At 41.2% G+C, this 24,299-nt stretch overlaps 1 protein-coding gene across 1 annotated transcript in view; it reads left to right on the plus strand.

The window, feature by feature from the left end:
• Positions 1–2,365: 2,365 nt before the first annotated feature.
• SNRNP70 (small nuclear ribonucleoprotein U1 subunit 70) overlaps positions 2,366–24,299 on the plus strand; it is a 32,960-nt gene continuing 11,026 nt past the window's right edge. The window contains exons 1-7 of the mRNA XM_073602294.1: positions 2,366–2,529; positions 10,949–11,104; positions 11,606–11,668; positions 13,736–13,790; positions 13,896–13,960; positions 16,913–16,975; positions 21,596–21,677. Coding sequence (XP_073458395.1) covers positions 10,958–11,104; positions 11,606–11,668; positions 13,736–13,790; positions 13,896–13,960; positions 16,913–16,975; positions 21,596–21,677 — 475 coding nt within the window. The 5' untranslated portion in view covers positions 2,366–2,529; positions 10,949–10,957. The remainder of the gene's footprint in view (positions 2,530–10,948; positions 11,105–11,605; positions 11,669–13,735; positions 13,791–13,895; positions 13,961–16,912; positions 16,976–21,595; positions 21,678–24,299) is intronic.

Consider the following 24,299-nt stretch of genomic DNA (forward strand, 5'->3'; position numbering starts at 1 on the left):
ACTTCGGATAAATTCATATTTGTTACGTTCACTGACAGTCAAATTTGAAAGGAAATTGCAATACCTATAATTTAATAGTTAGTTACTATTTTAGATTTTTGAATTTTCAGGTTTTTGGATTTTCAAACTTCGAATTTACAAATTTCCAAATTTTCTAATTTACAAATGTACGATTTTACGAATGTACGAATTTACGAATGTACAAATGTAAAAATGTACGAATGAACGAATGTTCGAATTTACGAATGTACGAATGAACGCATTTACGAATGAACGAATTTACGAATCGCAATCATAACGAATGACCCGAAAAACAAAAAAAATAATAAACTAATGGAACAAAAACGAAAATGAACTAATTTTTTGGCTGTGCACATGTCTACCGAGGAACACTATTACACTTATGGTGGGATTGCCCAGTGATAGTACCTTTCTGGAAGGATATTAGAGAACAGGTTAAAGAAACTCTAGGTCTGGACATACCCTTCTTTCCGGTCCATTTTCTCCTGCACATTCCTCCCATGCCGATCAGTCAGTGTAAAAAGAGAGCACTGACTCACCTGTTGAATGCAGCCAACAGACTGCTCCCTATTTACTGGAAGTGAGCACAGGTTCTGAACCGGGAGGAGTGGGTACGCAGGATGAATGAGATCAGAGAGGCGGAAGACTGGATTGCTACATGTAGGGGCTCCAGAGATCGGTTTACCAACATATGGTCCTTGTGTTTGGAGCACATTTCTGACTGCACCCAAGTGCCCACTAATCTAGATGTAGCACTGCTAGAGCTGACAGAACCAGCTCTTAAGACAGCCCAACCAACCACAGTGGTAGGGAGAATGGATTTTCCCTTGATTGGAGCACTGACAAAGAACATTGCCTCTTCTTGCTCTGGAAGACATTTCAATTGCCCTGCAGGAGAGAGTCCAGTGCGAGTGATGACAGCTACCAAGAGCCTATAGGTATGATCCTGATCCCTTCTCCTTTACATTCCTCTTTTTTTTCACCCTTTTCTTCTTTCTCTACCCCCTTCTTACTATCACCCTTTTGATTATAATATTGTATTGGGATCTGGTTTATGCGTTCCTTCAGATTGTTATGGTTAAGTATTACCAAAGTTCCACCACCGGACGGTGGGTCCTCAAGTAGGTGGCAGTATTGCTCTGCTTTCCTCTGGTGTTCCGGATGGGCTCGGATGTGGCTTGGGCCTGGGCGAAATGCTGGGAGAGGTTTGTTGGAGGTACTGGCTGCCCCCCTCTCCTGATGTGGGGCCCGGGTTGGGCGGCATCAGAGTCAGTCCAAACCTTTTCACTAACCGTGGCCGATATGAGGCAGGAGGTGGGTCTCCATGTTAAGCAGCCTACGTCTGCAGGCTGACTTGGCATCGGTGACTGTAACCCTGAATGTATCTTAAGCAATAGGCTGACAACACCACAAGAGACATGTAGCCTCTTGATACTCTCTTCACACTGTATCTGTTCGTTATTTGTTTCTGTATTTTATAACGAAAAGATGAATTATCTGTGTCATTACTATACTAATATTGCAAATGTATGTGACCATACCCAATAAACAAAGTTTTACAAAAGAAAAGCCTATGGGGTTGATTTTCTAAAACTGGGGAGTGTAAAATCTGGTGCAGCTCTGCACAGAAACAGAGAATCAGCTTCCAGGTTTTTTTTTTGTCAAAGCTTAATTGAACAAACTGAAGTTAAAAGCTGATTAGCTACCATGCACAGCTGCACCACATTTTGCACTCTCCAGTTTAAGGCCCCATGTACATGGGACGCTGCTAAATGTATGTTCAGAGGCAGCTGGACGCTTTTTTCAACTGCCCCTGAACTCATTCAATGTTATCCTATGTGACCATGTACACAGTCTCGTTTATTGCCGTTTTTAGGCAGTTGCGTTTGACAGCGTTTCCTCGAAAGCAAAAAAATGAAAAAAAAGATTTCCACGTTTCAGACACGACTAAAGGCGGCTAAACGCGGTAACCCACATTTCGTTTATAGACGTTTTTCGCCATTTAAAAAAAAAACATTTTTTTTTTTTTTTTTACTGAATAGGTTCCGGGTTTCAGAAATGACCGAATGCAGCCTGGCAGTACACGGGAGGGATCTTCCTCACAAAGAAGTAGATGGTTGGGGTTTACTCGAAGCCACAACAGCTTTTTGGTTGTAGTCATAAATTTCCCCGAATTGGTCTACTGTACACTCGCGTTGCGGGATTCAGAAATGCCCGAATACAGCGCGTACAAAAAGAATGAATTCTCTTAACAATTGTCCCTCAAGCGAACTTTTTTTTTCACAGCTTCATGTTGTTACGCGCTGCAGAGCACAGAGAGAAGGAACCATTCATAGTCCCGGAAGTGGGCGTGGCTTGATTGTAGCATGTGGCTGTTTTGTAAGGCGGATGAATCCTTCCGCATGACACGGTGAGTTCCGCTGAGTCGCTGTGCGGCCTAGTTCGACTGCAAGACGGGAGACAGAACGGGAGTGCGGAGGAGAGCGGCGACGTATCGGGCACTGCCTGGTGAGTACCGGGAGAGGAGCGGAAGGTGGCCCCGGTGCCATAAAGAGGAAGTGGTGGCGGGTTATGTAGGCCTGAGCAGTGACTGAAATGGAAGGCGGGAACGTGCTGCATATAAGCACACGACGTTGCCGCTGCCACGGTGCTGCGGACGGTGTTGTCTATGGCTTATTTTCCTCATTCGAGGCAGCCGGTCCCTTCCTACGTTTGGTATTGCGGTACTAGCAGGTTGTGCGGTGGTATCTGTAGGCTGCGACTCAGGCCGTGCTGGGGTCGAGGGCTATTTGTAAAAGGCGCCTTCTACAGCAGGCGATGTGTTTGTCCTCATAGAAATGTACCTGGACAGCCAAGTATGGTTAGGAAAAGAGACGGGGGTTTGTACGGCCCACGTGACTTATGGCTTTGTCTGCATCCGATATCATGGTGCGCGGCTCAGGTCTGGTGAGGGAGGGTGTATGAATGCAGATAGGAAGTCATAGGCTATACACGTGTGAAACGAGGCGAGTTTGTGCCGTTCAGCCGCTTGGAATCTCGCCTGTGATGAGCTGTAATGCCTTGCTCACACCAGTGCCATTTCACATATGTTCATACCCTAAGGACAATGAAAGTTAATTTTTCTGTGGTGCCTATTCGCATCAATGCAGTACTGCACGTTTTTGGAAAAGCTACCTGTGCTATGTTGGTGCGATTTTGATTTGTATAGATGTCAATAGAAATGCACCAAAACGCATGTAATGTCTGTGTTTTTGGCTAAGTTGTGTATTAAATTGTAGTCTCCTACAAAGAAACGCGCAAAAAAAAAAGCTCTATTGTAAATCCAGGCTAAGGCCCCATCACACTTTGCGCATGGGCAGAATCTCCAAGATTGCCGGTGATTCCAGATTGCGCAAAAATTGCAGCACAGCGTGTGTTTGAGTGTCCCAAATATGGTTAGCAAATTCTTGTTTGTGCTGAAAAAGCTGGCGATGCTCCACGCCCAAAAACATACAGGAGCTTCTTTATTGCATTGGGCAGCCCATTCAAGTGAAAGGAAATGCGCAAAAAAAAAAAAAGTGTGAGTGCATGTGTTTGGCTACGTGAAGTGTGAATGGGACCTTAAAGTGACCCCAAGCTTTGGATTAAAGAGATCTATTCAAGTATTGATAAAAAATGTTCTTTAGCAAGGATTCCACTATAATTATGCTATCAAATTTAGTGTGTGTTGTAAATTGCCTCCAACACTGTTCCTTTTTGCTGGGGGCTGCCATTTTGCTGCAGCTAAGAACCCCTTAGCAATAGTAAATCTTTAGGCCTTTAGCAGATTGGCCTCTACAAATTCAGCACAGTGCCTAAAAATTGGAAAGCAAACGAGCATGTGCAGAGTAGGATGATTCAGCGGTTTACAGAATTTTAAACAGTATAGATACTAGGGCTGGGGAAAAAATCGATTTAAATCTTAAATAGAGTTGAGAGATCAAATCGATTCAAAATTGAAGCAAATCGATTATTATTTATTTTTTTACACCGTGCCGGTCCCGAGGAGCTGTGGGGAGGAGTTTTTAGGCCGAAGCCGCAACCTTGCCTAAAAACTCCTGCCCGCAGCTCCTCTGGACCGGCGCTGTGTTCACAAAAAAAAACTCTTCAAATCGTGAATCAAGTTTTTTTTTTTTTTTTTTTAAAGAAAATCTCCCAGCCCTAATACCCATTTTTAATGTTTTAAATAGTTTTACCTGCAAAAGGGGCCTGAAGTCATCTAGCAGATGAATCATTCATTTATCCTCTGTGTATCACCCTGTCCCTCCTTCATGTATTTTCTGGATCCCAATTAAACTGTTGGCTACACTTGTTCTCCATGGTCCCATTGTATGAATTTAGCCATCCTCTTTCCCACTCTGGAGATGGGATAGGCCAGTGATGGCGAACCTTGGCGCCCCAGATGTTTTGGAACTACATTTCCTATGATGCTCATGCACTCTGCAGTGTAGTTGAGCATCATGGGGAATGTAGTTCGAAAACATCTGGGGTTCACCATAACTGGGCTAGGCTATGGGATTTTTGGTCTGCATGGAGCTTGACCGCATCTAATGTACACTGCTCGTTCCAAACAAAATAGGAGCCTGTTTGAAGGAGGCAGAAAAACACAATTTAACCTTTTAAGGACCCAGCACCCCCCCCCCCTTTTTTTTTTTTTTTTTTTTTTTTTACACAAAAACAGTATTTTGTGCTAGAAAATTACTTTGAAACCCCAAACATATATATTTTTTTTTTTAGCAGGGACCATAGAGAATAAAATGGTGGTCGTTGCAATTTGTGTGCCAGTTTTCTTTTTCTTTTTTTTTTTTTGAAAAAATACATAAAAACAATACTTAAAATATCCCAATATTTTTGTATAATATGAAAGATGTTACGCCGAGTAAATGGATATCAACATGTCATGCTTTAAAATTGCGAGCGCTCGTTTGAATGGTGCCAAGCTACGGTACTTACCCACTTAAGGACCGAGCCTCTTTCTGAGATTTGTTGTTTACAAGTTAAAAACTTTTTTTTTTTTTTTTTTGTGCTAGAAAATTACTTTAGAGCCCCCCAAACAATTTTTAACACCATAGAGAATAAAATGGCGGTCGTTGCAATACTTTCCCACCGTATTTGGGCAGCGGTCTTACAAGCGCACTTTTTTTAAGAAAAAAAAATACTTTTTTTTTTTAAATTAAAAAATAAGACAACAGTAAAGTTAGCTATATATATATATATATATATATATATATATATATATATATATATAATGTTACGCCGAGTACAGGGGGTCCCCGACTTACGAACATCCGAGTTGCGAACAACCCCTACTTACGAACAGGGTCCGAATGACGTCACTGCTGGCCGAATCTTCCTCTCCTGAGCCTTTTCTCCGTTCCTGGCTTGGCTGCGGGTCCCCTTTGTCCTCCTGCCTGCCCATCCACAGGCCTGGTATGGTTCGGTGGCCTGCCAGGCCGCTAAAACTGCCCGTCGTGGCCAAGGCCTTGTGCGGCCTACGAAGCCTCCAGGATCCCCGGTCTTTCCTACGGCGCTGCCCCGCGAGGGTGCACCGCGGCCGGCCGCCCAGCCGGCCTGCCTGGCCTCTGATGGCTGCTTTCACCATCCATCTCCTTGCTGTGCCATACAGTGAAAATAGTGAGAGGGGAGAGCTGTGCTCAGCTGCCCTCCTGGACTCCTGTTTTGGAGGTGACAGGGTCAATAAAGAGAACCTGTCACCTCCAATTGCTATCACACAGGGAATTGTTTCCTCCTGTGTGATAGCAATAAAGTTAAGTGAAAAAAAAATTGATAAAAAAAATAAAAATAAGAAATACAGTAATAATTAAATTAATAAAATAAAAAAATAATTAAAAAAAGTAAAGAATAAGAAAAATAATATTAAAAATAAGAAAATTATACAAAAATAAAAAAAAGTAAACGACAAGCTACAAATAAATACAAATAAAAAGTGATTAAAAAGTAAAAAAATAAAAGAAACAAAACATATTTGAACTAACCATGCCGCCCCTGCCATCCGGTTGCCTTTCTCTGTTGATTTGGGTTTACATCCTGTCTCTGAGACTAGATTTGCACTTAAAAAAGGCACTGTTCCGACTTACAAACAAATTCGACTTAAGAACAAACCTACAGTCCCTATCCTGTTCGTAACCCGGGGACCCCCTGTAAATTGATACTCAGAATGTCACCCTTCAAAATTGCGCCCGCTCGTGGAACGGCAACAAACTTTTACCCTTAAAAGCACCATAGGCGACTTAAAAAAAAAAATTTCTACAGGTTGCATGTTTTAAGTTAGAGGAGGTCTAGGGCTAGAATAATTGCTCTTGCTCTACCGATCACAGCGATACCTCACGTGTGGTTTGAACACCGTTTTAACATGCTGGTGCTAGTCACGTATGCGTTTGCTTCTGCACGTGAGCTCGTCGGGATGGGGCGTGGTTCAAAATTTAGTATTTATTTTTTTTTTTACATTGTTTTTTTTTTTTTTTTCTTAAATTGTCACTTTTATTCCTATTTTTTGCAAGGAATGTAAACATCCCCTGTAATAGAAAAAAGCATGACAGGACCTCTTAAATATGAGATCTGGGGTCAAAAAGACCTCAGATCTCATATTTACATTGAAATGCAATATAAAAAAAAACTTTGTCATTTAAAAAAATGGCTATGGGCGAAAGTGACAATTTGACGTCGCTTCTGCCCTGCAGTGATATGGAGACGGGTGGGGGCCATCTTCCGCTCACTCGTCTCCATACCCAGGCAGGGGACAGATGCGACCGCCTTCTGCCGCTGCCGACGGCTCCAGATCGCGGCGGGAGGGGGCTCTCCCGCCGTCGGTAAAAGTGATCTTGTGGCGAATCTGCCGCAGAGACCACTTTTATCTTAAACCGGACCGCTGAAGATGATGATACCGGAGTTATGGCAGCTAGCTGCTGCCATAACAACGATATCTCCCTTCAAAGTAGCGACGTATATAGTTGTGAGCTGGTCTGGAAGTGGTTAAAAATCTGATGTTTTTTTTTTTCCTTGATGGCAGATGGTTAACCACCTCATCCCCAGAAGAATTTACCCCCTTCCTGACCAGAGCACTTTGTGCGATACGGCACTGCGTCGCTTTTATCTGACAATTGTGCAGTCGTGCGACGTTGCACCCAAACAAAATTGACTTTTTTTTCCCCCCACAAATAAAGCTTTCTTTTGGTGGTATTTGATCACCTCTGCAGTTTTTATTTTTTGCGCTATAAACAAAAAAAGCTACAATTTTGAAAAAAATCAATATTTTTTTACTTTTTTCTATAATATCCCCCAAAAATATATAAAACAAATTTCTTAGTTTGGGTCAGGGCTAAGCAATTAGCGGACCTCCAGCTGTTGCAGAACTACAAGTCCCATGAGGCATAGCAGGACTCTGACAACCACAAGCATGACACCCAGAGGCATGATGGGACTTGTAGTTTTGCAACAGCTGGAGGTCCGCTAATTGCATATCCCTGGTTTAGGTTGATATGTATTATTCATATTTTTGGTAAAAAATCGCAATAAGCCTATATTGATTGTTTTGCGCAAAAGTTATAGTGTCTACAAATTAGGGGATATATTTATGGCATTTTTATTTTTTTTTTATACTTTTTATTATCGTCACTGCGACATTATAGCGGACACTATTTTGGGACCATTGTCATTTATACAGCGATCGGTGCTATAAAAATGCACTGATTACTGTCCCTGATAGGGAAGGGGTTAAGTGTGTCCTAGGGACTGATTCTAACTGGGGGGGCACTACCACTGACATGACAGCGATCACTGCTCCCGATTGACAGGGAGCAGTAGATCTGTCATGTCACTAGGCAGAACAGGAAAATGCCTTGTTTACATAGGCATCTCCCCGTTCTGACGCTCCATGACACAATCGCAGGCCCCTGGCAGACATTAAGTCCGCGGGACACCCCCCCCCGCCCACGGTCACGGAGTACGTGCCTCACCGGCGGCGCGCGCCCACAATGCCGCGGTTTAAAGGTGACGTACCTGTACGCCCATTTGCCCAGCCGTGCCATTGTGCCGATGTACATCGTCATGGGCTGTTCGGCATGTGGTTAAAGTGTTACTAAACCCACAACAGTAGAATCATTCTGTATATGCAGTAAAGCATGCCTGTTAGGGTTGCAAATGCTCCAATGCTTGACCCGATATCTGGCAGGAGGCCAGTACACCCAGCCTCCTCAGTATAGTGGGAGGGGCGGGCAGCCTCACAGATGATCGTGGGGGCAGTTACAAGCACAGATCTCCCTGTATAGCTTTTCTGACTGTCGCTTAAATTGTTTACCATGCTTCAGTTTATGAATGAACAAGGGCCTCTGTCTCCTGTCAATTCATCTGCAGTGCTGCTGAGAAAGGGACTGAGGAATCTGTGTCCTCAGTCCCTTTCCTTGTCTCAAAGGGGAGATTCAGGGGTCTGTTTAGATCACTGATATCTCACCAAAGCCCCCTCCACAGGATGAATAAAAAAAGGAAAAATTGTAATATTTAAAAGTAAAGTTGTAAAAATGAATAAAATAAACCCCTGACACAGTATACTCCCCCCCACCTGTTATACTCACTGTGGAACCTAAGGGGTTAATCCTCTGCAATATGTAAAAAGGCTGTTGCATAAACCCTCCTCTTCCACTGACTCAAACAGGTCTGGATAAGACCGAACTAGTGGAGTCAGGCTGCATATGCTCAGTTTGGTGTGTATTGCTAGTGTGTTTTTTTTTTTTTTTTTTTTTTTTTGAGTGGCCCTATGCTGATTATATGCAATCTGCACTGTCCAGACAGGTCAGGCATCCCGCATCCTGATAGGACAGCCAGTGTAGTATGGAAACTCCTATAAGCTTTAAAGGAATTGTAAAGGCAGTTTTTTTTTTTTTTTTTATCTTCATGCATTCCAAGCATTAAGATAAAAAGCCTTCTGTGTGCAGCAGGCTCCCCAGCACCCCAGCACCCCTTACAACTACCCTGAGCCCCATCTCTGTCCAGAGATGTCCACTAGTCCTGCCAATCGGTCATCCATTCAGGAGAGAGGGGGTGGGACCAAACGGCAGCTCCATGTCTGAATGGACACACGGAGTTGCTGCTTGCTGTGGGGGCACTCAAAGGGAGGGAGGGGCCAGAAGCAGCGAAGAGAAGGATCCAGGCTGCTCTGTGCAAATCCACTGCACAGAGCATGTAAGTATGTTTGTGTAAAAAAAAAAAAAAAAATCAATTTAACCAATTAAGACCGGGACCATTTGGCTGGCCAAAGACCAGAGCACTTTTTGCGATTCTGCACTGCGTCGCTTTAACTGACAATTGCGCGGTCATGCAACATGGCTCCCAAACAAAATTGACATCCTTTTTTTTTCCCCCACAAATAGGGCTTTCTTGTGGTGGTATTTGATCACCCCTGTGGTTTTTATTTTTTGCGCTATAAACAAAAAAAGCGAAAATTTTGGGAAAAAAAAGCTACATTTTTTTACTTTTTGCTATAATCAATATCCCTAAAAAATATATTTAAAAAAATTTTCCTCAGTTTAGGCCGATACGTATTCTTCTACATATTTTTGGTAAAAAAAAAATCGCAATAAGCGTTTGATTTGCGCAAAAGTTATAGCGTCTACAAAATAGGGAATAGTTTTATGGCATTTTTATAATTTTTTTTTTTTTTCTAGCAATGGTGGCGATCAGCGATTTTTATCGTGACTGCGATGGTTTGGCGGACAGATCGGACACTTTTGGAGCTATTTTGGGACCATTCACATTTATACAGCCAAAAGTGCGATTTCAAAATGCATTGATTACTGTGTAAATGTGACTGGCAGTGAAGGGGTTAACCACTAGGTGGTGCTGTAGAGGTTAAGTGTGTCCTAGGGAGCGATTCTAACTGGGGGGGGGGGGGGGGGGCTAAGTGTGACACGACACTGATCACTGCTCCCGATTACAGGGAGCTGTGATCAGTGTCATTAGGCAGAACGGGGAAATGCTTGTTTACATTAGCATTTCACTGTTCATCCTCCTCAGTTAGACGATCGCGGGTATCCCTGCAGACATAGAGTCCGCGGGACCCACGATCACACTCGTGGAGCTCGTGGCGGGGGCACACGCGTGCCTGCAAGTCTCCTCTTAAAGGGCAACTTACAGGTACGTTAATCTGCCTGTACGTGCCCTTCTGCCGCAGTATATCTGCATGAGGCGGTCGGGAAGCAGTTAACCAGGCACTTATAAAAGTCACAAGACTGCTATATACTGCTGAGAAAAGGTATTTAGCCGTTTGTTTACTAAAATTGTTGCATTTCCATGTTCTGTGTACTGTGGGAGACCAGATATAGTGAATGCCACACTATAACATGGTAGAAAGCTCTATACGGATAACGAGAGAAGAATATTTAGAAGGAAGACCACAAAGGCCACTCAAGGAAGCACCAAAAAAAATAATCATGGTGGTTAAAGCTGGGCCAGGCATGAAATGTATGTTGTGATGGGGGAAATCTAGCTTATCCATTTTATCCATCCATGCCACTAGCAGAGCACACCCAGCTGTGAAGCTGCAAGCTGTCACAGCTGGGTGCCCATACTTGCAATGATGGCGCCGCAGAGAGGAGGGAACTGAGGCTTCGGGCGGCCGCATCACTGGACCGTGGACAGGTGAGTATCTGTTAAGTCAGCAGCTACACTTTTTGTAGCTGCTGACTTTTTAATAAACTGAAAAACTAGTGGAACTCCGCTTTACAATTAAATGATTAGGCTTTAGAACCACTATAAATTTAGAAATCCTTCTCGGGTTAAATGGTTTTACTGGTATTCATTTTGAATTTGGTTGCTTTTGACATTCAGCACTTTATATGTAGCTTCCAAAGAAAAGCTAAATGTGTTCACTGAACTATACTTTTTTCTTTACTAGGTCTTCAAGATGACGCAGTTTCTGCCACCGAACTTGTTAGCTTTGTTTGCCCCAAGAGATCCAGTTCCATACCTGCCACCTTTGGATAAACTACCTCATGAAAAGCACCATAATCAACCATACTGTGGAATTGCTCCTTATATTAAAGATTTTGAGGTAACAATAGTTTTTTTTATTTATTTATTTTTTTTTTAAGGGTTGACATACTCGGAAAAGATTATTTTGCAGATATACATGAATTCTGATGTGCAGTCACTCCCCTGGTTTGTCCTGTCTTTGTAAACTCCAGCTGTGAGATTTCAACAGTTCCTGGTTCTTTTCCTACCTGTATGGAGTTTGTTTTAATTTGTTCTTTGATATTCCTCTGTCCTGTTCCATTTTCTACAATTTATACGACCACAGCAGGTGTTGGTTATCTGGTACCTAAGGGCTTGCGCACATCACATCATGTTCCTTTAGGTGCACTTCTCTGAACACCACTGGACATGTATGGTGTGAACAAGGCACATAGAAAACAATTTTTGTGTGCATCAAAATGCAGTTCAAGCCCTAAAGGTTGGAACTTTACTTCAGACTGCCCAAAGACTAAAAGACAGTTATGAGGTTTACAGTTCATCATAGCAGCTGAAATTTCCTGATATGTTCTTGTTTCTGTAGGACCCTAGAGATGCTCCACCACCAACTAGGGCAGAGACAAGAGATGAGCGGATGGAAAGGAAGGTAAGCTGTACAAAGGATATATATTTAAAAAAAAAAAAATCAGTACTGTGCTTGTGTGTTAAAGTGATAGTTTTTATTTATCAATTAGGCTACAAAGTTCATAAACAGAAAAAAACCTTACTCAAATCAATATTTGGAGTGTCCACCCTTTGCCCTTTAAAACCTCATCACATCACCTAGGTACACTTGCAAACAGTATTTTTATGGAGCTCAGCAAGTGTGTCATTCAAACATCTAGGAGCACTAACCCAGTTTTTCTCTGGATTTTGGCTTTCTGTTGCTTTGTCTTCATATATTCCTAAACAGACTTAATTTTAAGATTAGGTCTGTCTGAGGGCCATGCTATATCCAGGACTCCTTGTCCTTTTTATTGAAGAAAGTTCTTTATAACTTTGACTGTGTGGTTGGGGTTATTGTCCTGCAGAATTAATTTTGTAGAGCCCTCCCTGAAGTACCTGCTTGCACTTTTTAGCATTGAGGAGACAGACAGATATTTCAAATTTGAAGTTGTCGGCTGCTGGTCCGGAAACCCCCTTCTGCATACCAGTTCTAGTGTTTCTGAATGCATTTGGCAAGTGGTTTAGCCTTTCCACATCAGAGGTTTTTATCCTTGATTCCTCCATGAGGTCACTTCTGACAACTTTCTAAACTGTAGATGGGTGTATCTGGGTCCCATAGGTTTCAGCAAAATTTGTGCTGATTGGGTCACTGGATATCTTCTGATTGCAAAGAGAAGTCAGTGTGTGTGGTTTTTTTTTTTTTAATCCCCGCTATTGCATTCAGCAGGATGTACTGCCTGCTGAACGTGACCGATTTGTCTGAATGGGGGTGCTAGTGTGGGATTTAAGAGTTAGGTGGTGAGGAGATTCTCCTCCATAGCACCTGTCAAATGCTCTCTGAAGAATGATCCAAACTTGCATCGCTTTTCAGCGAGTAACGCTAGTGTAAACTAGTCCTAAGACTGGTGTATAACATTTTTAAAAGGTGCTGGAAAGGTTTTAAAAAAGCTTACGAACACTGCTTATATAGAGGCTAAAGCCTGTGTGAACTGGGCCTAAGGGCCATTTCACAACTAACGCATAGCTGCAATTTGCATGCATTTTAGGTAATTTATTATAGAGCTCCTATATAATGCGTGTGAAAGTACATAAAAAATTTAGCATGTAGATTTATTTTTTTTTAATGCACTGCACCTAAAACACACAGGTCTAAACAAGGCTGAAATATGTAAGTGTACTTGGGCAAATTCATGCAGTTTTAAATGCAGGTGTTGGCACACTAAACTTGATTTAGTTTTTTTTCTGTTTATGCACTTTGTAGATTAATAAAACAAACAATTGCATTATTTGTGACATCGTGGCTTGCCATAATATATTGTGTGTATTTTGCATGCAGTGATGTTGACTGTAAGAAAATGCCTTTATGATCATTTTATTGTTTGAGGGCTCAAAATAATTTCTGGAGCTTCCCAGCATCCTAGATTCTCATGCCCCCCCACTCCAGGATACAGATTTTATGTCTTTTTTTTTTTTTGGCTGATTTGGTTTTCAGAGTATGGCAAGTCTTTATGAGATTTTAAGTGAAAATGCCATAATTTCAGTGGTTAATGTCCTGCATAATCAGTGTGTGAAGTAGTATACGATAAATGTGTACTTAATAAAGGGTCCGCTATCTGTGGTATTGCAAGCTGCCACAATTGACAGATTTGTAATGTGACATGAGATTATAGCAGTTTTATGTGTTTTTAGGCTGAACTCTGCATTTATAAATTTCTTTCCACCCCTGAATAAACTACTCATCTAGCATTTTTGGGGACTTCTGTAATGAGATTTTGCCAGATGATGGTGTTTTTGTTGAACAGAGAAAGTGGATCTTTATGCATCCACTGTTAACATCCTTGGAATAAGAGTAAAGTCTACAAGGCAGCTGGGCACAATGTAGAATTGACAGTATTTTAAAAGTGATGCTGGTTGCATAGGGGTTACAGTTGCCAAAGGGGCTGGTAAGTTATGACATTTACGTTGTTCAGTGTGTATGCCAATGTTTATTTTGAACAAATTTTTGCAGAGGAGAGAGAAGATTGAAAGACGACAACAAGAAGTGGAAAGTGAACTGAAAGTTTGTAAGTGCTCATCACAATTAACAATGGTTTTTACTGTATTTGATCTTGCTGATACTATATTAAGATCATTGCATCCAACATGTCACTATTTCTCTTTGTCTCCAGGGGATCCTCATAATGATCAAAATGCTCAAGGAGATGCCTTCAAAACACTATTTGTTGCCAGAGTGGTAAGCTTACTGTTTGTAATCTTTGTAATCTTTTCAGTCTTAACATTGGTACACACAATACGAAAATCGTAAGTAAAAATTAGTCCAAATGATCTGCCGATTTTCGGATCGTTAGTGTGTTTCTTTTGACAGCCAATTATGATTTTTCGTGCGACAAAAGCTGGATGTGCAGACTATAAAATTTTTGACGGATCTGAACACCACATCCGATTTTCATTTAATTAGTTCGGTTTTTCATCCGGGGGAAAAAAAAAACGTAAGAGCAAGACTACGCATGCTGAAACGAAAATGCATACAAAACTATTCAACACATTACGCCACTTCTGAAGTTGAGTTCTGTCATACGAGAATTTTCGTATGGTGAGTAACCTCTTCACTTTTGACATGAGACGAGCATGCAACAAAAGGGTCATCCAAAAATCTGACCGTGTACGAGGCTTTATTCTATTATAGCTGCAGCAAAAACAGAGCTGTGAAGTTTGTAGTAATCAACTCTGGTGCTGTCAGGTGATCCAGCAGCTCTAGCTCCTCTGTGTAAGGCTAGATTCACATCCATGTGGGTGGTTCCCGCTGCAGGTTCACACCTGTTCCTGCAGCAGCAACCACCTGCACAGAAAAACACAGCATTTTTAGGAATACCAGTAGCTGGCCTTGTCTCCCACTTTAACTTTTATTTTGGGGTTAAGGTTTTGTAGTGCATGGGGCGGCCATTTTTAGCTAACCTTTTAAACTTGCTAAGCAATCCAATTCTGCTTCCACTTCAGTTTGCCTGGTACAGTGTGTGAATTTAATTAATTTTTTTTTTTTCCCATGTATCTATATTGAACATTGCAGCAATGCGGTGTTTCTTGAGTAGTGTCAACAGAACCATAATTGCCTCTAGAATTGACAGCCATTTTTATTGTGAATAATTAGAAATGATCATTAGTTGGAATGCATAGTATGAAAGTCATAAGCCATCCTGGATTAGATTGTGAAGTTCAGTCCCCTCACTGGGTTTTCAAAACACTAAATGGCTTTCAGTGTTCTGCACTAGTGTGGCATGTGACTAGAATAGCACATCATTGTAATGCTATTGTAAAACACATCAAAGCAGTTTGGATTTTAGAAGTGAAAATTTGTGTTTAAAGGGAAGTTGACAATTTTGATCACTTTTTTTTTCTTTGAATGTTTAATGTTTTTTAAAAGAAAAGTATGGTATTTTATTATTTTTCCAAGAATCATTTACCTAGGTGGAAGCAGCATTGCATCGGTCCCTTGCCGGCTCTAAGACTGAGAACCGAGCGATCAAACACTGCTGATCGCTTGTTGTCAGAGCTCCATGAGCAGAGAGCTGGTGACTGTTGTGCAGTTTATTCTAATTAAAGTGTGTGTTATCCCCAGCATTTCATATTTTCGATATGTTGTACCATGTACTTGTATGGAAAAAGTAGCCTGTTCTTTGTATTACTACTTTTGTATGAAATACCCGGTGTTCCTGTCAGTCCCTCCTTATTAAAAACTGACCACACTAATGTGCTGTACACAGGATCTGAAAATTGTATGACAGATAGTGTTTTTGTTTTTTTCATGCTAGTTTAGTTCCCTGTCAAATGAAGAATTTACTAAAGTGACAAATTCTCGTACGACAGAATAAAAATTCAGAAGTGTAGTGTATTTGTGTTGGATTTTTTGGCATTAGCAGCAGCCTGTCTAGAGTAGTAGCAATATAAGTGAGTTGAAACACTGAGGCGCTCTTTCAAGTACAATATCTGGTAGAAGGTTGGAAACTGAGCAATTTTGCATGAAATATTTCATCTAACTTAGCCATTCCCTAATACTATTGTCACCAGATCAGAAAAGGTTTAGAAATACAACATTTTATAGCTATCACAGGGACTGTAGTAGAAGTGAAATCTACAAGCTCCTTATTTTTCTTACTTGGGGCAGCACGTGAAGGATGTCATCGGTATACAGGCAACAGAGAAATCTGACAGTTTGGGGCTCATTCACACTAGCTGCAAACTTTGAAGAGTGATCCATGCTTGGATTGCTCTTCAGAACATTTTACAGGCAGTGAAGAGGCATTGTATTGCCTCAACACTGCCTGCTTTAACTCCTTGATGCCCACACTAGAGAGCTGGTTGCAGGACGCTTACAGAGCAGCCCTATTTGCATGAATGGTTCACGTTCTGTGGGAGGTGGCACTGGTTGAAAGCAACGAGTAATCGTTGCAGCATGTGTACACCCCCCCCCCGGCATCTACCTCTGCAGCTAAAGGGGTTAGTGATTGGTGACTCAAGTGGCTCAACTGCAGTGTTTTACCCCACACTGCTAGTGTGGGTTAACACTAAGGGCTTTTTCACAACAGTAAAATCAGTCTGTATATGCAGTAAAGCATGCTTGTTATACTCACTGTAGAACCTAAGGGGTTAATCCTCCACATTGTATAAAAAGGCTGTTTGATCCTGTGTGCACCGATCCGCCTTTCTACTGTCCCCTGATAATTTCCTGATAAAACAGAGCCTATGGAGTCAGGCTGCACATGCTAAGTTTGGTGTGTATTGCTAGAGAGGTGTGTGTGGTGGTCACCCCCACCTCCCTTGAGAGCGTGCATGTGACTAGCACAGGGCCAATAAGCATTGTCTAGACAGAGGATCAGGGCTCTTGCAGTCTCATAGGACAGCCAGAAAACTCCCACAAGCTTTAACCAATGCTTGGCTGGACTCTGATAGAAGTCACAAGGCTGCTATATACTGCTGAGAGAGGGGGTATTTAGCCGTTTATATTTACTAAACTAATAGCATTTTCATGTTCTGTGTACTATGGGAGACCAGCTAAAATGAATGCAGGGTCCTGGGTTTAGTAACACTTTAACCATCTTACTGTATCCATACCAAAAATTATCTCCTAAAGTTTGAGAGCCTGAACAGTAGCTTCTATTGGTAAATTTGAATTTTCTTTTTCTTCTAGAACTATGACACAACTGAATCTAAATTACGAAGGGAGTTTGAAGTTTATGGGCCTATTAAACGGGTATGTAGAGACCTGGTTATGTTTTGATTTCAAATTGTTTTATTAATACGTGGAATTTTAATATTTAAAGGATGTAAATCATCTGCAGATTGTAAATCTATGATACAAATACTTAAAAATACTAGCAATAGTGCCTATTCAGAGTGGAATTTGTTGATGTGGCTTTTTTTAGGCACAAAGACTAGGGCGATGAATGCAACCCAGTGCTTGGTGGCTTGGATTGGGGACATCAGATAATGGCACTATATACATGCTTTTGTATACAAAAGCATTGTTGAGCATTGATTGCAAATCAAAATATACAGAGTAGCAGTATGATGCATAGAATAAACATTACAATATCTGGTGTTGAGTAATGTAAAGTATAAAACTTACGGCGCAGTGTTTTGTATGGAGTAAATCGATGCATACTATCCAAATTTTTTGCTTCCTGAAATGAAAATAGACCATTTTTTGTTTTATCCAGCTGTATTTACTCATTGCACCTTATAACATCCAAGTGAAAGATAAAACACCCAACATATCAAAAACCGAATCGCTGAGTTGGAAAAAGGATAACCCCCTCCTCAAAATGACTCAATCAGGTGTAGCTAATCACCACCTCAATGGCACAAAAAGCCATTTGACCTTCAACTGTGGTCATTTTGATTAGCTCGGTCTTAAAAGCGCTTTCCTGGAGCATTTCAATCCCTAGTGCAACTGAAGCAAACAACTGTGGGTGGCAAGGCACTGCCCCGGGACCTCTGGGATAAAGTTGTGGACAGGCACAAGTCAGGAGGTGGATACAAACAAAAAAAATTTAAAGGCTTTTTCAGTGCCTAGAAGCACAATGAAGTCTATTAGGAAGTGGAAGGCATTTGGTACAACACGGACCCTCCCTGGATCAGGACATCGCTGGATGAAAGAGCCAGGAGGAAACTAGTCAGAGGCTACCAAGAGGCCTACAGCAACTCTGAAGCAGTTGCGGGAAATTGACAGAGTGGTCATTGTGTGCACATGCAACAATATCACTAATTCTCCACAAATGTGGCTTGCAAGAAAAATGCAACACCTCAAAGGCCACATGCAGTCACGAATTGCCACATGGCAAAGTATCAGATGAGACTAAAATTGAATTATTTGGCCTCAATACCAAACAATGTCTGGCGGAAATCCAATACAGCTCGCCATCCAAATGACACTCTTCCTACAGTAAAGCTTTGAGGTGGTATTCTGTTATGGTGTGTTTTTGCTGCAGCAGGGACTGGAGCACTTGTCAGGATAGAAGATAAAATGGATAGGGAAAAATACTGTCAAATTCTTGAGGAAAACTGCTGCCCTCTGCCAGAAAGTTAATGGGAAGGTTTAGCTTCCAACATGACAATGACCCAAAGCACACAACAAAAATGACCTCATAGTGGTTGAAGGAGAAAAAGGTGAATGTGCCAGAACCCAGACTTAAACCCCATTGAAAATCTGTGGAATGGCTTGACTGCCGTTCACAAACTGTCGCCATCAAATTGAACTGAACTTCTGCAAGTTCTGCAAAGAAGAGTGGGCAAATATTGCAACATTGGTAGAGACACATCCCAACAGACTAAAGGCTGCAATTAAAGCAAAAGGTGGCTCGACAAAATACTGACACGAGGCAGTGATCCTTTTTTCCAACTCTAATTTGTTCATTTTTTTTTTTTTTTTATTTCTGCTGACATATTGGTGTTTTATCTTTCATTCGGATGTTATAAGTTGCACTGAGAGCTGATTGGAAAATTTGCTGGAATGCTGACAACGCGGGATAAGGTAAGGACGGGTAAGTGTTCTGATATTAAGTCAGTAGCTGCTGACCTTCCTTTTTTTTTTTTTTTTTTTTTTTTTTTTTTTTTTTTCGTGGGGGCTGGAGCTCCTGTTTTAAGCTGGGTATTAGCCAGTAGGCTTAAAAAAAAAATGAACAGATTCCTCCATCCACATAAGCAAAATGGATTAAAGATTCCCACCCCAACCCCCTCCATCTGCCAGGACACTGCATTCAGAATTCACACAAATATACAATCGAAAGAAGTTCAGTACTAAAAATGGTGGCAAATGCACAAAGTGCAGTAAAAAATTGCCTGTCAAAATCAATTTAACATATGATTGAATACAAATGTCCAAATTGTGCTTCACACATAAGCAAACAAAATGTGCTGTAAACATTCATGCAATAGCCACCTAATAAAAAAATCATACACAACAATCCTGTGATGTGATGTGCAACACTCAGCTTCCAGGGCTTGCCAAAAGATTTTGTGGACAGAGAACCGATAACACATGCTTCTTACTGGAATTCCATGGCACTCTTAAGTATTGAGCAGCCATAAGCACTTATGGGATTAAAGCCCCCTAGATACCATAAGGCTAGATCGCTCCAGATTCTACTCAAAGAACAGGGAGAGAGGAGACCAAACAACATAGTGTAGTAAGATTAAAGTGGTTGTAAACCCTTACAGACCACTTTTTTTTTTTTTCTACAGGTAAGCCTATAATAAGGCTTACCTGTAGCTACCCCCGGATATCTCCTAAACCTGCATGGTTTAGGAGATATTCCCTGTATCAGCATGTGCCGATGTCATCGTCACTGAAGCAATGGCATGTTCGTGCCGTTGCTTCAGCTGTTGTGCCGTTACCGTCTGCTCCCGCGTGCATGCGCGGGAGTGATGTCATCGTGGCTCTGGCCAATCACCGCGCCTGAGCCCGCAATACCCGGAAGTAACTCCGGGAGCGATGACGCTGGTCGGTGTATGGGGACCGCTATGGGGGCTTTGCTCTAAGGTGAGTATTTCATAATGGGCTCATTATGCATTTGTACCACTTTAAAACCCCTTATTCAAAATAATTCCACTTACAAAACAATTCCTTTGTAACATGCATTAAAATAGAGCTGCAGCATAAACAATCCCAATCTTCTGGCCAGTGGCTGCTGTGCGTGATGTCACTTCAGGCGCAGTCCTGCACGTTTTGTCACACAATGACGTCGAGTGTGGTCCTGACTACATCATCGAGCTAGTGCAATTTTGAGCTATTTGTGCTGTTTAGCCTAAATGCAGTGCATTATTATCCTTTCAAAATGCCATCTGTTCTAGTCATACGGTCATTCATGTCTATTATGGGGGGGTCATTTTAGAAAGGATACAAAGATTTGCTGTCAGCGCAAAAATGGAATTTCTACCAAGAATGTGAGGGTATTTGTGTTGACATGGCAGTCTTGGTTCTCATTAGTTGAGCACAGTTACAGTGAGGGGGGGGAAAGGTATTTGATCCCCTGCTGATTTTGTATCTTTGCCCACTGACAAAGAAATGATCAGTCTATAATTTTAATGGTAGGTTTATTTTAACAGTGAGAGAATAACAAACAAACTTCAAAAAAGTTATAAATTGATTTGCATTTTGAGTAAAAGAAGTATTTGACCCCTTCGCAAAACATGACTTGGTGGCAAAACCCTTGTCAATCAGAGGTCAGACGTTTATTGTAGTTAGCCACCAGGTTTGCACACATCTCAGGAGGGATTTTGCCCTACTCCTCTTTGCCGATCCTCTCTGATGCCCCGTACACACGGTTGGATTTTCCGACGGAAAATGTGTGATAGGACCTTGTTGTCGGAAATTCCGACTGTGTGGGCTCCACATATTTTCCATCGGAATTTCCGACGCACAAAGTTTGAGAGCTATAAAATTTTCTGAATTGTCGAAATTCTGATCATGGTGTATACAAATCCGACGCACAAAGTGCCACGCATGCTCAGAATAAATTGAGATGAAAGCTATTGGCTACTGAGAGAGAGAGATATATATATATATATATATATTATTATATATATTATTATATATATATATATATATATAATTATATACATGCGCTGAGATTAAGGCCTGGTTCTACACGATTGTTGTAGGACTGTAATACTACTTTGCCCTGCAGCTTCGGTCCTACTTCCATCCAGCTTGAACAGGATAAGATTTTGTTCCGATTTTGACATAGTCTGAATTGTCCTTTTTTTGTCCAATCAAAACATTCCCAATGTGACAATTCCTTTTTACTGCAGCTGTAATTACCATGTCGGGTAGTTAGGACAAGGATCCAATTTTGATCCAACTTCAATGATATTCGATGGGCTGAAGTCAGACCAAAGTAGTACCAAGAACCTTTTTCAAGATCTGACCGACTTGTGTAAGACAAGTTAAAACAGCTCTCATAGGGAAGCGCTGATTTACGCATGTCATGCAACATATGCTCCCAAAGTCAGAGCATATCATACCAGTGTGAACCTGGCCTAAGAGTGCTCCTAATCTCAGCTCGTTACCTGTATAGAAGACACCTGGGAGCCAGAAATCTTGCCGATTTGATAAAGGATCACTGTAGTAACTGAACTCCCCGAATTATCAAATTATGGTGGTGACTCATCTTGGCAGTAGGGGTCCAATTTTTGTTAGGACACCAGTTTGATTATTGCCCTCAGAAAACTGAAAGCTTTCTTCTTATGTTTCATTTAGGTACCTAATGCTACAAGTGCAGTTATCATTTTGAAAGCGCCTCTTTTTAATATGAGCCTTCCAACAGGTTGTAACTAGTGTGTGTTTGTTTTTTTTTTCTTCCCCAAATCGAAGATTCACATGGTATATAACAAGCCCTCTGGGAAGCCTCGTGGTTATGCCTTCATTGAATATGAACATGAACGTGATATGCACTGTAAGTTTCTTTTTAATAGTAATCTGTACACTGTTTATAATGCTAAGTCTGTATAAATGTTTAAAATGCCCTATGGGGCTGGTTCCAGAAGGTAAGTTATTGTGTTGAAGTGGGTACCCAAATTCCATTAATCCCATAGCTGCACTCAACCCATTGAGGTTGGGATCTGTTCAGTGTACACACAGAATGAGTCATTTACTGTAGTTATTACATTTTATATAATCTATCATGTTTCCCTTTAAACACATAAGGGTGGTCATTAGAGTTTTATTTCCTTCCTCAAGGAGGCAGGGTAATCAATTTTATTTATTTTTTTTTTGCCCCCTCAGGAATTGATCCTTTTTGTAGTATGCAAGCCTTTTTGCAGTTTTAAAATCTGGGATTACTGTAATCTGGGTCCTTTCACATGTGGGTTGAATATGATGGGCAACAATATATACATTAAATAAATATAAATTCCAAGTTAAATGCTTTTAGAAGCATAAACTCCCTTGATGTGTTTTATGCATCCTGTTCCCTTTGAATTGTAATTTTAACGCTGCATTGGAGTTCTTGGGACCATTGGTCTTAACCCTTTATTTTTTTTTTTAATTTTATTTATTCAGAAACTCCACTTGTTAGAATTGATGATCTGTTCCCATAGTTCACTGTTGCCCATCGATTGTCCTTTAAAAAAAAAATGTTTTCTTTAAAATTAACAAAAGTGTAATGTGAGTGGGGTGTATTAATTTTGTGTTCTTATTGCCACTGCAGCCACCATTGTGATGGCAATTGCCACTGCTGGCTTGCAGCTGATGCTAATGCTCCCCTTTACAACATCTCATTGTATGGTTGGTATAAGGGTTTGTATGATGGGTAAGACTTTGCAGCATTTACACACAAGACACAGGGCAGCAATTTAGACCGAAGTACAGCCTTTTTGTGTGCAGCAGACAATATCTTTCCACTACACAAGCATCACCAACATAAATGCTGTACTAGATCGTCATTGGTGGGGGGCTGTGACAGTAATAACATGAACATTTCTCTTTAAAGGGTTTGGGCAAGGGCTAAAGGTGCATTTTACTGCTTAGATTTCATAGTGGTCTAATTTCACACAATTGAATAATTTTCTTATGGTCAGCTACAATCAGTAGTAATCTTTTCAGGTAGCATAGAAAATATAAGGATATACGAAACTGATTCTCTAGACCACATAACATTTGCTTTACAAAACCTATTTTAGATTAGATTGAAGTTTTTCTGCTGTTCCTGTTGGAGGTTTGGAGTACCCACAGGGTCACTGGCAAAAATATTCTAGGACTCCACTTTGCAGATAAGGTTCTTCAAGGTGTCCTGTGCGGAGAGGAATGTGTAGGCTGCAGTTACTTCTGAAAATATTAGTTGCCTTGCTCTCTCTGGTTTAAGTACTGGTAGGCATGCAAGGGAAGGCAGAAACTCTAGTCTCCATACATTTTCCAGGTCAAGTATCTCAATACTAAATTTATTACATTACCCTGCCAGGCAGCTAGAGTTTTCAAGAGGAGAAGTTAGCAGTTGCAGCCTGCAAATTCCTTTCAGCACAGGTTTCCCCTTAAGGCTGGACTGAATCTTCACAAACCGTAATGTTTTTAGATACAAGTTGGTGGCTTTTATAAATAACTTTCGCACTTCTTTACTTAGAGCTCTACCCCTTGGCACTGGCACCTCCTGGTCCTTTTAAGAGGTTTCAGATGCCGGGAGGCGGGCATTGTATTCATATTTGTGCTGTGCTTGGCTATCGGTGATCACATGATCGGAAAGCACCCGATTGCAAGTAGCTATCAGTTGCTTTACGTTACCCACCGGTAACTGCCGGGAGCACGCAGGGTGCGCACTCTTGCCACAACATTGTTTACATGTTGGTACATATATATGCAGCCTATTGGTGTTAAGGCCCACTTGTCGAGAGGCTGCTATATGCGTACAACCAGCATGAAGAGGTTAAAAGCCTGTCATGAGAGAGACCTGAGGGGATGACTTTCTGAAAATGCTAGTTGCCTGTCTGTAAATGGGGGTCACTCTTGCTTTAGTTTTGAATTGCTGGTTTGAAACAAGTATGTATGTGAGGACTATTGACTTTCCTCATACTTGTTTCTTGGAAAGAATAAATTAGGGCTAGACAACTAGCATTTGCACAAAACATTTTATAGTGAAAGCCCCCTTTTTCCTCTTGTGATCAGGTTACCAGTTTACTTTTGGTAAAATTTAGGTAAACTAAACACTTAGTCTGCCCAAAACTGAAAATTAGTTTTGGCCTTAAGTTGACTGTAATCTTAACGAAAATAAAAAAGATTTAAGACCATTATCAATTAGACACCCAGACCTAAGCACATACAGCAGTTTTTAGTTCTCCCACTATGCACGAAGGACTGGGCAAAGCTTTGGCACCAATTTGTGTTGAAACTGTCTAGCAAGTCGGCAGTATGTGGAAACTTAAACCTGCTGCAAATATTTGGGTATTCCTAGGGGTGTTTATTTTTTATTTTGATCATTGCCAGCCTTAGATTTTTAGGGAACGTGCATCTCTACTTTGGGTTATCAAATTCACACACTTCAGTCTTTCATTACAAAGCTGGCTTGCTCTGTTTCCTCATTTTGTGT

This window comes from Aquarana catesbeiana, linkage group LG10, assembly GCF_042186555.1.
Source record: "Aquarana catesbeiana isolate 2022-GZ linkage group LG10, ASM4218655v1, whole genome shotgun sequence".
NCBI classification, from domain to species: Eukaryota; Metazoa; Chordata; class Amphibia; order Anura; family Ranidae; genus Aquarana; species Aquarana catesbeiana.